Below are 14,767 nucleotides of genomic sequence, written 5' to 3' on the forward strand. Positions count from 1 at the left end.
AAATCATTCTAAAACATATAATTTAGTAAAAATATCTCATGCAGCTGACAAAAAATTTTTTTTGCAGACCTGTGTTATCTGTATTTAATTCAAGTAGTCTATGATTGTTAGTCTGGTTAGTCTACATTAATGTAAGTGTGTAAAATAAGTAAAGAAATAACACGTGTGTCTAGCTCTAGTGCCATGAAGAACATGATGGTTATTTTCTTGTTTAAAAAAGACTTAAAGGTAAAATCTTATTAGTCAGTAAGTCAATTAAATATAAAATACGTCTCTACCCGCCATGGCTTACAGTAACTATTGAATAAACTTGAACTAGAATAAAATTAGAAATATTCTAAGAGAATTCAAATATGATCATAGAAATTTAGACTAATTACTTGCTTGTTAAGATAGCAATGGTGTACTGAAAACCAATTAAAAAGAGAAAATTAAACATCTAAACAATTTGCTAGAGAAGGATAGAGAAGTTCACATCAAACACATAAGTCATAAGAATAAGATAAATATCTAAACAAGTTCTTAGAAAAGATACAGAAGCAGTCAATATTGCTACGAGCGCCACTGGTTTTTTTTAACATAATTTTACGTTTTCTGGTGGAAACTTTTTAAGTTTAACAGCCATATGAGATTGTTATCCCCTACCTCTACCATCCATAAACCTCTGATGATTAATTCGAATGTTAAGGATATTTTTCCTTATTGTATCTATCTGTAACATCTACCTTCTTTATTTCTAGATAATGAATTAAAAAATGGAATCAAATGAAAGTGAATCTTATACAACTGACTTAGTTACCAATGAAACAATTACAACAAAATCAGACCAGCGATTTAGAATACTTGTATTAATTACAGAAAAGGACGAACAACTTTTACAAAAAGAACATTTAATGGACACTTGCATGAAAACATTTAACGCCTTTGTTTACTGTAAGCCTATTCCAAAATCTTTTATGAAACTGTTTTATTTGCACATTTCATCGAAATCGGAACATGGCAAAGACATTGTTAAATGTATTCAAAAATGCATAAAGATAAAACAAATAATCGGAAATTCAAAATATGAATTTTTTCATCATTTTCCGCTCATAGAAGAAGTACTTCTTTTAGAGAAACCTTTTTCTTTATATGATACTTATAAAAGTTTATTGGCAGAAAATAAATCAATTAATACCGATGAAGTTTCACAAGTTATAAGAAAAATAAACATATTTCGTTATTTACATTGTATAGAATCTAAGGATCACAATCTAGATTCGATTTATCTTTTGTATGATTTTCAATATGCTAGAAGACGACTTGCAATATATTTAAGAAGGCACGAAATTTTAATGTCGTTAGAATTGTTAGAAAAAGCAACGGCTGCTTATAATCTTATTTTTAAAAACATCAAGGAATTTGAATTTATTTTCGTTCAAGTTAATTCGAAAGAATGTCTTGAATACGAAAAATTCATAAAATTATCTACAGAATTAGGAATGAAAGTTGCAACTAAAAAGGATACGATCCTATTTGACTATGCGCAAAAATTATATGAAGTAGCAAGGGAGGAAAAGTATAAATTGTTTTTGGAGAGCTGTATAAGGGAATTTGAAACTGATAGAGGTTTTTCTGAAGAGAGGCGTTCTGAAATTATGGCTGTAGGAGAAATCTTAAGCCTGCCATTCACATGTACGTATTGTTTATTTTTCGTATATGAAATATATCAAGGTATCCTAAGTTTAGTCCCAAGTTAGGCACAACTTTTTTTTTTTTGCTTGCAAAACGTAGTTTCAAACTCCCCTAGACCTAAGGATTTCAAATAACATACTAATGAAAAATTTGACTGGCGTATAAGATCGACTATTTTGGAGTGAACTAAAGCTGGTAGAACGTTGTACGGTTCTGTTAGAGATATTCTCTATATGTTGTGTTGCATTGGGACTATAAAGACATAAAGGGAAAGTCAGTTTCAATAAAAAGGATCTAATAATAATATAATTGATGTTGTAGGTGGATCGTCTGGTGCGGAATACAATACTGGCAGAGAAATTCAAATTCAATTAAAATTACAAGAATTACGAACAATACTAGGCATTATAGTTCCACCAAAAGAAGGCAAGTTCTTATATTTGAATATGTACATAAACTACACAGGTCTGTGACTAAACATAGATCAATTGTTTGTTTTCACTTGTTTACAGTAATTTCAATTTATGTTGCTATAGATGCATCGCCCAGGATTGACTGTACTCCAGAAATTCACACCAAATCAAAAGCATCGGAAAAAATTCCAGGCGGAGCAATTGAAACTGAACAATTAATTTTTCGTGAACATAGTACAATTGAACCATTAACTTCTAACACAGAAGTTAAAACTGAATCAAACGTGCCAGAACAAACTCTATATGAATCTATGGCAATTGACCATGAATTATGTTCTCCTGAATCATATGCAAATGAACATAAAAAGGTAATGTTTGATTTGGATATTCCAATAATTGAAGATGAAGAACTTATATACAATGAATATTTAATGAAAATTCTCGACAAATTTAACGCTAATGTATTCGTAAAAAAGGATATTACAATGAAATTTTTACATATCACAGTAAATAATGAAAACGGTAGAAGTATTTACGAATACCTTAAAAAATTTCCTGGTATAATTCAAAAAGTAACAAATGCTTTTAAATTTAAATTAGAATCTGTTGCAACTGAAACAATTATAGCCGAACCGCTTTCACCAGGAAGTGAGTCAAATAGCACTGACACAATTAAAATTGAATCATTTTTAACTACAACTGAATCACATGCGGTTCAAATCGATTCCCATTTTCCAGCAGCTGAGTTAAATAATGAATCAATACAAATTCAATCACATTTCCCGTTAACTGAAAAAAATGCAGTTGAGTCCATTCAAACTGAATCACTTTCCCCCGTAATTGAATCAAACATAGTTTCTACAACGGATAATATGGAAGTATTTGATTTGGATATTCTGTTATCTAAAGATGAGGAAGAACTTATATCCAAAGAAACGAAAAATCTCGTTGATAGATTTAACGCCATTATACACATAAAAAATGGCTTAGCAGTGATATTATTACATATTATAGCAAATAAAAGATATCGTAATGATATTAACGATTTCCTTCAAGTATTTTTTGACATAGGAAATTATTCCAAAACACAAAACATAATTCAACGTGATTATCCATTAATAGAAGAAATGAGTCAGTATGAGGATCCCTTATCTTTGTATCAAACTTATAAGACTTTAATAGCTGAAAAACTTAGACATCCTGAAATTCAAAGAATTAAAAAAAAAATGGCTGTATTTTATTATTTACATTGCAAAGAATCCACAAATGAAACACTAAATTCGATAAATCTTTTACATGATCTTTATACCTTTGAAAATTCATTAATGTCGAAAAACCTTGAGGAAAAAGCAAGGAAGTCTATGTTTTATAATGTCAGGCCAAATGATTTTTATAAGCTAATTAAAGAATTTAATTCAAAAAAGTTGAAAAATATCGAAAAATTAAAACAATTGCCAAAATTGACACCTAAAGAACCAGAAATACTCGAAAATAAGAAAAAACGAAAATACCAAAATAAACGTACTGATGAATCTATTATTGTAAGAAAATCAGAACGGTTGCAAAAAAAACGAAAACTTCAAGATTGCAATACCAATGAATATAAAATTGAATCAAGTCCAGTGGATCCAATTCAAATCGAACCTCTTTGCTCCGCAACTAGTATAAATACATTTGAGGTAATTCAAACTGAACCACTTTTTCCTACAATTGAATCGAATACACCTGAGTCAGTTAAAATTGAACCGGTTTTCCCAGCAGCTGAATTGAATAATGAATTAATTCAAATTGAACCACGTTTCTCTGCAACTGAAACAAATACAGTTGAACCAATTCAAATCGAATCATTTTTACCAAAAGCTGAATTGAATAATGCATTAATACAACTTGAATCATACTCCCCGGTAACTCAAACAAATATAGTCGAATCAAGTGAATCTTATACAGTTGATCCAATTAAAAATAAAACACTAATCACTGTACCTGAATCAAATGTAGTTGATTCAATTCAAGTAGAATCACTTTTTCCTACAACTGAATCATATACAGCTGAGCCAAATAAAAATGAACCTGCAATTAATGAAAGTAATGAAATATTTGAATTGGATATTGCATTTTCTAATGATGAAGAAGAACGTTTTTCCAATATAAATTTAAAGAAAACTCTCGCTGATCAATTTTATGCCAACGTATACATAAAAAATGGCATTGCCATAAAATTTTTACATATAACAGCAAATGATAGATATCGTAACGATATTCTAAAATATCTTAAAAAATTTCTGAAAATAAAACATTCTGAAAGAACTACAAAAAGAATTAGAGATTACCCATTAATAGAAGAAATGAAACATTTTGAGGATCCGTTTTCTTTATGCCAAACTTATAATAGTTTGTTAACTGAAAAAACTGAATCACATCCTGAAGTTTTACAACTTAGGAAAAAAATGAGTGTGTTTTGTTATTTACATTGCAGAGAATTCACAAATGAAACATTAAATTCGATAAATTTTTTACATGATCTGTATACCTTTGAAAGTACGTACATGTCCATAAGTATTATGAGCAAAGCAAACTGGGTTTTTGGTTATATTTTTCGTATTCTCAGTAAAAATGAATTTATCAGAATAATTAAAGAATACAACACACAAAATTTTAATAATTACAAAAAATTAAAACAATTGCCAATATTGACTCCGAAAGAATAGACAAGTATCTAAATATCAGATTGACTGATACTTAGATACTTGACTGATTTATTATTAATAGAATCAGACCAAAATAGTTATTTTCAAGTAAAAAATCGTTATGTAAAAATGATTTTTCGAAATTTTTTTGGTACTTCAAGAACAAAAGTCTAAGTGACTCTAAAGTTGTTTTTCAAGATATTTTATCTTAATATATACAGAGTTTGTATTTTTTTATTTTAATAAATATTTATATATGATTTATAATTCGATTAGACAAGTACCTAAGTATCAGATTGGCTGATACTTAGGTACTTGACTGATTGATAGAATCAGGCCAAAATAGTTATTTTCAAGTAAAAAATCGTTATGGAAAAATGATTTTTCGAAATTTGGTTGGTTCTTCAAGAATAGAACAAAAGTCTACGTGACTCTAAAGTTGTTTTTCAAGATATTTTATCTTAATATATACAGAGTTTGTATTTTTTTATTTTAATAAATATTTATTTATGATTTATAATTCGATTAGACAAGTACCTAAGTATCAGATTGGCTGATACTTAGGTACTTGACTGATTGATAGAATCAGGCCAAAATAGTTATTTTCAAGTAAAAAATCGTTATGGAAAAATGATTTTTCGAAATTTGGTTGGTTCTTCAAGAATAGAACAAAAGTCTACGTGACTCTAAAGTTGTTTTTCAAGATATTTTATCTTAATATATACAGAGTTTGTATTTTTTTATTTTAATAAATATTTATATTTGATTTATAATTCGAGTTATTCATTTTTTGATGGTTTTTAGCATTATGACAATGAGTAGATAAGAACATTTTTAAGTTAAAATTGTTATTCAGGTCGGTTAACCAAGTTCGAACTCTGATTCAAAAACTACTCACATCTGTTTTGGAGATACCATTCAAACTATGGAATGCTGAGATAAATAGAACCAGAACGTTAGCAAGTGATAAAGCAAAAAGGTAAGTTTTAAAAGAAGTGCTCCAATTAATAAGAGTAAGATAAATATCTAAACAAGTCGTTAGAGAAGGATGGAGAAGTTTACATGAAACACAAAGTAATAAGAGTTAGATAAAAATCTAAACAAGTTTTTAGACAAGGATAGAGAAGTATTCATTTGGTTCCCACTTGCTACGCTAGCGCTATTTTTGAGAGGTCATAGTGTCCGACAAATTCCCTGCTGAGTTTTTCAGACCGATAGCTTAAATATGACGTTATTACGCTCATTAGAAAACGTAGCACTTTCGAAAAAAGTCGTAGCGAGAACGTTTGGAGACTTAGTCAAAATAATAAGCCACTCACGAAGTTTCAAGTATGTATAGATCAATTCACAAAAAGGCGTGCTATCCCCTGGGCTAAAAGAACGATCCAAATGAACTGTTAGCGCCCCCACGCTAATACTAATTGAAATTATATAAATCCGGCGGCAACGAATAAAATTTCTAGCGCTGGCCTGGCATTTGTATTTACTTGAAATTAAGTATGTCGACTGCAATTTTGAATGTTGGGATTTAAGAGGTGGGTTAGAGATTCTCTATAGGTATTTCGGGTAAGAATAAAACGCATGTACTTAGGTAATAACTTTTTTTTTTGAAAAACAATTAATACAATTAATAAATAATAACATGAAAATGCTAAATACTAAATAACATAATATTTGGTTATAGTAGGAAAAACAATTAGGAAATTTTTTTATTTACTTTTTAAAAATAAATTAATGATAGAGATAACTTCTTAATAGTTTAAAAAAAGGTAACTTCAATTCCTGTACAACGTTAACGCTAATAATAATTTAAAAAAAGTTTTACATTTAATTTTTTTTTGTTCACCTAAAAATTCTAAGGTATAGTATACATTCAAGTTTATTAAAGTGATTCAAACTATGGACTATTTATGTAAAAGATTTTTGGGTTACAATGGAGTTGTGATAATTAGGTCCTAAACGAATTGGACACTTTAAAATTGGGCACTGCCTTTAGTTTATATTTTTCTAGATTAATGAGCGTCCATTGTTCTTATTGAGTTTATTATATTGTTTAACTTGATTCCGAAACAGTTAAACACTTTAATGGTAGAGTTCGTCCCAAAAAGCCTGATTTATCGAGATCTGATAATTAGGCAGAGTATGCAATTGCGTAGGAGCCCCGTGCGCGCACCAAAGAAATAGAAAATGTTTCATAGAGAGAAAAATTAATTGGATAATTTGAATCCTCAACGACAATAGGTATTATTGCTTTTTTTCGACGCTTGCTGTCAGTTGATGAAATACTTCATACTTACTGAACAGAACCATCGAGTATCGAGTAGTAGAACTAATAATATGAATGCGCTACGCGTTACGTCAACTTTCATTATCCCGCGTCTCATTTGCGGGTGTCACACTCACATCCCTTCATCAATTTGAAAAGAGCTGATGATCTTCAAACGACTGGAAAGGAGAATTGCATTGCTTAGGGGCTTCGACCATGGCTAACCCAGCTCTGACCGAGGTACGGAATCAAAATGGTGTATAAAAAAACGTAGCGAATTATATATTTAATTTTATGTCGATGACGTCATATAGTGATGACATCATATCCGATTCTAATGATTATAAGTCCCCATATTTATGGGCAAATGCCGAAGGCATTTAGCTTAGCTACGTTCTTTGTGTATTTAATTATCGTTACTCCACTGTCGTAAATAATCGCAAGAAATTCGACTTGAATTCCGTCTGTAAAATATATACCTAAATAAATTAGAACGACCAGAATAGCTTTTGGTAAAAGTATGAGTTTTATAGACTTCTAGAAGACTTTTTGAGTCTATTTTGTTAGAATTGCTGTAGTTTATTTGTACAGTTTGACAATTGCTCCGAAGCTGAAAGAAACATTCTTTGGGGAAATATTACAATAAACGAATTTAAATCTTGAAATTAAATTAAACTGAGAGTGCGTTCGTCAACTCTATCGATATCGGTTTAATTTCCATTTCTGAAGTGCATTTTAATTAGACCTGGAGTTTACGAGCGTAACTAGAAAATTTCGAATTTGATATCCATTTGAAGCGATGAAGATTGTTATGAAGAAAAATTTGAAAAGTTCTAAAACTTCAAGTGGAACAAACTCTAAAGCCCTGCTCCCAAGATGTGTGCCTTGACAAATTCTTACTGACTATTGGTTCGAATTTATTGGATTGAGGCTTGCCGAACTCTAGTAGTTATTATACTCATAAAGTTTAATCAACTAAGAAAATGACAAACCTCAAATCGATATCCCCAGGCTACACTTCATAGAACAGGAATGAGATAGTACAGCCCTGCCAGAGATGCCCCCTGCCACCTTAAACATATCTTGTGCAACATATAAGTTCATATTTACAGACAAATATTTGAAGAATTACAGAAAATTTTTAACATGGTGCTCTGTCAAATAACAAATTTAAAATAAAAAATTATGGTACACATAATTTCCAGGAAACTGAACGTAAATCTTGAAGCGATTTATTTCCTAGATAAACGAATTTTACCGTTATAAGTCTTTAGTAGCTTACTACAACGTCATTTTGAAATGATACTTGAATTTCGATCAGTATCTCGACTACTATTCCTCGAATTCGTCGATGATACCGGTGTACTTGATCGATTTGTTGTGCAGGTATCATTACGTGACGGTTTCGTAATTTGTGTTGGATTTGACGGATTGGATTGTAAATTTGATAGTTTATTTGAATTGTTATTTGGATTTAAAATCGATGCTAATTTCGATGCGGATAACGTGTTTTGTTGACAGCATACAGCATGATGATTTTCCCAATCTTTGTGTTGACAGAATGCCCCACAATATCGAGCTACGTTGCATCCACTACACGTTTCATTTGCTTTTCGTCCACAATTCCAGCATGACTGAAAATAAACAGATTCTTATTTACCATTCAGACTTTTGTAGCAAAAAATCATGTTTAGTTAACACTTTTAAGTGAGAATGATATCAGCAAGAACATACATATTAAGGACGTTAAACTAGGTTGGAGAGGGTAGCAGGAAAAAAGGCATCTCGGTCTGGGCGAGTCGGTCGTTGGGTACTTTGTACTGCACTTCAGACAGTCTTTCGTCAATTTGAATTGTTTTCAATCACTTAGACAGCCTTATGCGCAATATGTTCTTGGATATCAGTCAAAATCACTTTGACATAAGATTTCAAGTGCATAATTGAGGCCCATGCGCAGGAATTATCCAAGGAATAATTCTAATTTAAAAAAAAAATATATCAACATAAAGTTAACCAAGGCTTCAGTGCAGGTTTTTCAATTTGATTTTTTTTGTTAACTTACATTTTGACTAGAAGTTGCCGGTTGAGCGTTAATTGGAGGTGATTGACTGTTGTCATGGACATCGTGTTGGCTCAATAAAACATCATCAGTTGATTTCTTTCTGACATCTGGAAATAAATTTTATAGTATCAAATGATTTAAAATAAAAAATTTTTCCGACAATAAAGGTTTATGAATATACCTAATAAAATTTTTTCCATTTTTGCTCGTTCATTTGCCACAAGCTCACAGGCTTTAGTTTCTGCAAGTTGTACAGCTTTTTGTAATTCGATAACTGCTTGCTTTTTCACTTCACTTACAGCTTCTTCAGCTTTTCGTTTTACTTCAGCAACACGATCTTCAGTTTGTCTTATTGCCTGTAAATAAAAGTATAAATATAAAAAAAAAATGGAAAACTAGGATAAAGGGTTTAAAATTTTTATATAAGATGTGTTAATGTCAAGGTTGTACCTTTCGGGGGCATGGCAACTACTCAGTCCGTCTTCCGTCTTTTTATACTCTGCATAAATAAAAGGTATACTAATTTCAGTCCTAAGTTCGTAACAGTTAAAAATATTGATGATACGAACAATATTTTGGGTAGGTGTTTATAAAATCTCCTAAAAAGTCCATTTCCGGTTCTGTACTTCTGTTAACACGAAAATTAAAAAACGAAAAAGATCGAGCTGAAATTTTTATAGCTTGCTCAGGACGTAAAAAGTGAGTTTGAGTCCGTAAATAATCAACATAGGTGAATTGGGTTTTGGGTCCGTTGGATCTTGTAAATCGTCAAAGAGAGAACAAGAAGTTTTTGATTCTACATTAAAGTTGAACTATAGTTGATTTCTTTACAAAAAAGATCTGAATTTCAGAAATACTTACTTGAATCATAATTTCATTTGCAGCCTTTTTAAAATCAATCCCAATATCTTGTTTCCTTAACCAATCGTTAGTCTGATCTTGTCCGTTCCGTTGTTGTAATATCGTTAATGCTCGTTTAGTTTTCTCCACCATTGATAATATACAATTTAACATAACATGAATATTTTTCCATTCTTCATCTCCCCGATTCGAGCCATTATTATTGCCACATAATAAATTTGTACTAAAATGTCGATAGCTACTATTTTCATTACTATCATTCTCAATTTTATTCGGTATGGCCGGAGTCATTGTTGCTGATTGGACATGATTTGTATTTGTATTCGCATATGGATCAACTATTTGTGTTTGAAGTGTACCAGCACCTCCACCACCACCAATTGTTGGTAAATTTGTTGTTGCATTTGTTGGTAGAAAAAATGTTGATGCATGTGTTGATATATTTGGGGCTGGTATTGTACCAGCTGTTGATAATAGAAATGGATTCTGTTGATAATATTGTGATGTGATTTGTCGTTTTGATGGAATGTTGTATTCGTGGTTGGATTCGTTTGATTGTTGTGTGGGTATTGTTGAGGTTATTAATGAATTCGAACCGTTTGATGGGATACCATTTTCATAGAAACTGAAATTGAGTAAAAAATTTATGTTAAACAAATTTTGAAACTTTGAAGTAGGGTTGCATTTTAGAACAGTAAAAGATGTTACAAATAAAAGAAAATGAAAGAAACCGCTCGCATTTGGCTAAAACCTCATGGCATGTGTTTCTAAGGTGTTGAATATCATTAATAATGCATGAGTTAGTGATGCAAACGTTTCTATTTGTTAATAAACAATAAATTGTTAACTCAATGGAACGATTAATGTTAAAGTTGACTTACAAAATTAATAAATAGGCAACTTGAATTACATATGCGTTATACATGTATAATACTTTTCGATTATTTGACAAACACTTAACTTTTACGTCATACAAGTTGCCTATTGACAAGAAATGACCTATGAAAAGTTCTTTGCAAAACCATGTGCGCAAAATAAATTATTCAAGTCAGAAAATCAGAAAATCGTTTTTTTTCCGTTTTGTTCAATTTCTAATCGAATAACCTTAATAAAAAAAATTACCATAATTATTATTTTATAAATAATGATAAAGAAATGAATATTAAATTTTTAATAAAGTATTATGTAGGTAGAGTAGGTTAGCTTAGCTTAGCCTACCTAGCCTTATAGCCTGCTGGTAGGTAGGTAGATATAATTTTTAGTAGGTAACAAATTCAATTTTAATATATTGAAATTGATTGCATGGGAAAATGGTCATATGTAAATGTTATGTATATGTAATATGTAAATGTTGTTAAATTGTAAGACGATGCGATGGAAGGATGTATAAGCTCAATAAATTATTCAATCTAAACACAGTAAAATTATGTTACATTTGACGATTATGGAAGCGTAATGGGATGGATTGTGGTTCACATTATATAATAATATATACATATTAGTCGAAGTGCCCGTTCGTTAGTATATACCTACACGGAGAGTCACTTTACCAGGGTTGTAGTGAAAAATTGTCTTCGTGCCCGTTCGTCAGTATATTATACACGGTGAACTACTTTAGCAGGGTTGTAATGAAACATTTAAAGAGGATGACTAGCCAGTAATAGAAAAAAATAAATTAGTAGATAACGATCCGAATTTTTAGGATGTTAACGAAAAAAATGATAAATAAAACAAAGTTGGGTACCTTATCGATCAATTAAGAGAGTAATTATTAATTAAAAATACACTAAATACCATAACCATGTTCATAACAGTTAACAGATGTCCATAAATTGTATCACCTTCACCCTGTTTTATGAAATGTCAAACCAATAAATATAATTTTTTTTAACTCCTTAGACTAGGCCTAGTTATCCACTCACTTCACATATTACACATATCGCTAGCAGATTTTCACTTAAACCCTCGCGACTCCACACCCTCATCAAGGAATCTATCCGCTATTACCGACAAAGATCTCTCCCATACTCCCTTTACAGGGGTTTAAAAATTTAAACGTTGCTCCAATAATTCTCTACCACGTTTATTTCGATAAATAACGAATTAACGATAATTACCTTTTGTTTTTTGTTTACTTTTAATCATGCGTACGATATTTATTTACATCATGGTCTATTCGACTATATTTGATGTTTTATATGACATATACAACGTAAACTACGCAAATTAGATCTTGACGCTCTTGAGATTTATCAAGTACTTTGAGTTTTGCATTGAAATAAATGGCGCTAAGATTTGTAGAAGTAAATGGGAATAAAAATTATCGGCATGGACTTGAAATGGACTTTTTTGATGGGGTTTTAATGATTCATACGAGAAAGTTGTAAAGCTAAGCATTTTTAATTAAAATTTCTGCTGTATTTAACAATGAAATTATATGCTGACAAGCACCGAGACTATATACTTACTTATAGTATACACAACACATGCATTTATCATGGAAGGGATGAAGATGCCCCCTTTTTATTATTATTGATAGATTTTCAGGATAATTTTTTGGTTAAAAGGAAAATAAAATCAATTAATTATATTTATTCAGGCTAATTTTCTCAGCATAAAAAGTTTTACCCTTTATAGGCTAACAGTTTATTAGAATTTCGTTGGTAACTAATTTGCAGTTCAAACGTAAAATCTTTTTTTTTTTTGAAATAAACGTGAATGAGAATTATCAGAGAATCTATAAATGTTTATTTCGTAGAAATTGATGTGAGTGGCATCCAGATCAGAATCACGACGCATTTTTCGGGCTTCTGGTGTATTACTTATTGGAAGACGTTTAGTACCTCCCGTAAGTATGACATCATCTTGTGAGCACCCTTACAAACAATAGATGAATGGAGTTAAGTTTATAAAACATTTAAATAAGTATATATTCACATATCTGTTAGACACTGTATTTTACAATTTAATTTGAAAAGAAAAATCATTGAAAGAAACATGCAATGAAAATGAATCGTGTGAAATTAACAGAAGGATTGATGGAAAAAAGTAAAAATCCATTGGTTGGGAAAAAATACTTCTGTGTGTTGTAAAAAAAAAAAAAATTTCAGTAGATGGATTATTTGTACCACAGTTTGTTGAGTATACAAATTAGACCGTGAGCGCATAATAAGCAAAATTTTTATGATTATTTTTATCTGTCATTCGTAATAAAGCAAAATGAAATTTTAATCGTGGCACGTTGGTTGTCATTTATTGGGGAAATCAGTTTGCCATATGACAAAATACACCAGTTCCAATGATAACGACCTTAAACTGGGTTTCAGAAAGCGTTGAATGAATAAATAGATATTAAGAAACCATAGTAATTTACAACAATACTGTTCAAATGTCTGAGTAAACTATCAGATTTTAGTCTGCTTAGGATTGAATAATGACTGCTTGACGTCATTACCAATTTTTCCAAAAGTAAAACACAGTTTAATCTTTGATTGGCTAGCAACAAACACTGTTAGCCATTATAGATTAAGCTGGCCTAGCCTCCTTAGCATTCGGGTAAAAATTAAAAACTCAAAATTTCACTTCATTATAGACTCACGGTCTAAATGAATAAGTAAGCGTTTATATATATTCTAACATTTTTTTTACGAATGATTTATTTACGACAATATTTTTTTGTTGTATTCGAGGTATTCGAGGATCATATGATGTGCTATTGAAGAAAAATATATTTGGATATTATTGTATGTCATGTCGTCACGACATCGTTAACGAATTTTTTCGAGAAAAACTTTATGCTTTGTGTATGGTAGCAATGTTGGACGACGTTAGTAACTCTGAGCTACAAAACTTGTTCGAACATCTGTTTATTTCTATAGATGTTCAATGATTATACGAATTAATCAAATTTCTTTGGACTTTAATTTTATATTAAGCATCCACCAGGCGTGGATCCAGAATTTCGTCCTGGATGGGGGGGGGGCTTTGGTTTGTGCCTTATTTTTTTTCACAAAAATTTTTGGTTGATTAATTTATTTTTGTGTAAATGTCAAGTTAAAAAAACACCCTATCAAGGTATACTAAGTTTAGTTTGTAACGCTTAAAAATATTGATGCTACGAACATTATTTTGGTATAAGTGTTCATAAAATCACTAATTAATCTGTCCGTCCGTCCGTCATCACGACAATTCAAAAACGAAAAGAGATATGAAGCTGAAATTTTTATAGCGAGCTCAGGACGTAAAATGTTATGTCTAGTTCGTGAATGAGCAATATAGGTTCCTTTGGATCTTGGGTTCATAGGACCCATTTTGTAAACCGTTAGAAATCGAACCGTTAGAAATGTTTACCCGCGAGGGCGCAAATTAAGACAAAACTTTTGTGTCCATTTTCACCAAAACTCTAAAAGAAAGGCAGTTGCAAATTTGCAGGTATCTTCTGGTCTTTTGAAAGATTATCGTAAAATGAAAAAAATGTTATAGAAATTCTTTCGAAAATTTTCGAATACTCATACAAATGGTGGCCGAAAGGCCGTCATAATTGTGTTAGTTTTTTAAACTTTTTTAATTTATTAAAAATAATGCAAACACTGCCATTCAACACTTTCTATACAGGGTATTTCAACAGTTAACTCAGTCAATTATTTGTTTTTATTAAATACAGAATATTTTTTAATCCCCGAACTATAACAAGGGGTGTTATAAGTTTGACCGCTATGTGTTGTGTCTGTCTGTCTGTGGCATCGTAGCGCCTAAACGGATCAACCGATTTTGATTTTTTTGGTTTTGTTTGAAAGGTAGTTTA

General features: G+C 30.7%; 2 protein-coding genes across 2 annotated transcripts in view; one reads left to right on the top strand and one right to left on the bottom strand.

Annotated features, from left to right (window-relative positions):
* The first annotated feature begins 755 nt into the window (after positions 1–755).
* On the top strand, positions 756–4,578 carry LOC123294814. The gene is made up of 5 exons (XM_044875980.1): positions 756–933; positions 1,423–1,674; positions 1,996–2,100; positions 2,211–4,276; positions 4,564–4,578. Exons 1-5 carry the CDS (start codon positions 756–758, stop codon positions 4,576–4,578), a joined length of 2,616 nt encoding a protein of 871 aa, XP_044731915.1.
* A 3,270-nt stretch (positions 4,579–7,848) lies between these two features.
* Positions 7,849–14,767, bottom strand: part of LOC123294823 (protein CBFA2T3) — a 95,924-nt gene continuing 89,005 nt past the window's right edge. The window contains exons 5-8 of the mRNA XM_044875990.1: positions 9,964–10,588; positions 9,284–9,458; positions 9,103–9,209; positions 7,849–8,674 (exon numbers count right to left, since the gene is read on the bottom strand). Of these exons, the coding sequence (XP_044731925.1) occupies positions 8,330–8,674; positions 9,103–9,209; positions 9,284–9,458; positions 9,964–10,588 (1,252 nt within the window). The 3' untranslated portion in view covers positions 7,849–8,329. The remainder of the gene's footprint in view (positions 8,675–9,102; positions 9,210–9,283; positions 9,459–9,963; positions 10,589–14,767) is intronic.

Source organism: Chrysoperla carnea, chromosome 1, assembly GCF_905475395.1.
Source record: "Chrysoperla carnea chromosome 1, inChrCarn1.1, whole genome shotgun sequence".
In the NCBI taxonomy this organism is placed as follows: Eukaryota; Metazoa; Arthropoda; class Insecta; order Neuroptera; family Chrysopidae; genus Chrysoperla; species Chrysoperla carnea.

Coding starts and splice junctions, on each gene's coding strand:
- LOC123294814 (XM_044875980.1), top strand. CDS start 756: ATGGAATCAAATGAAAGTGAATCTTATACAACTGACTTAGTTACCAAT. Junction 1,675..1,995: donor CTTAAGCCTGCCATTCACAT/GTACGTATTGTT, acceptor TTGATGTTGTAG/GTGGATCGTCTGGTGCGGAA. Junction 2,101..2,210: donor TATAGTTCCACCAAAAGAAG/GCAAGTTCTTAT, acceptor ATGTTGCTATAG/ATGCATCGCCCAGGATTGAC.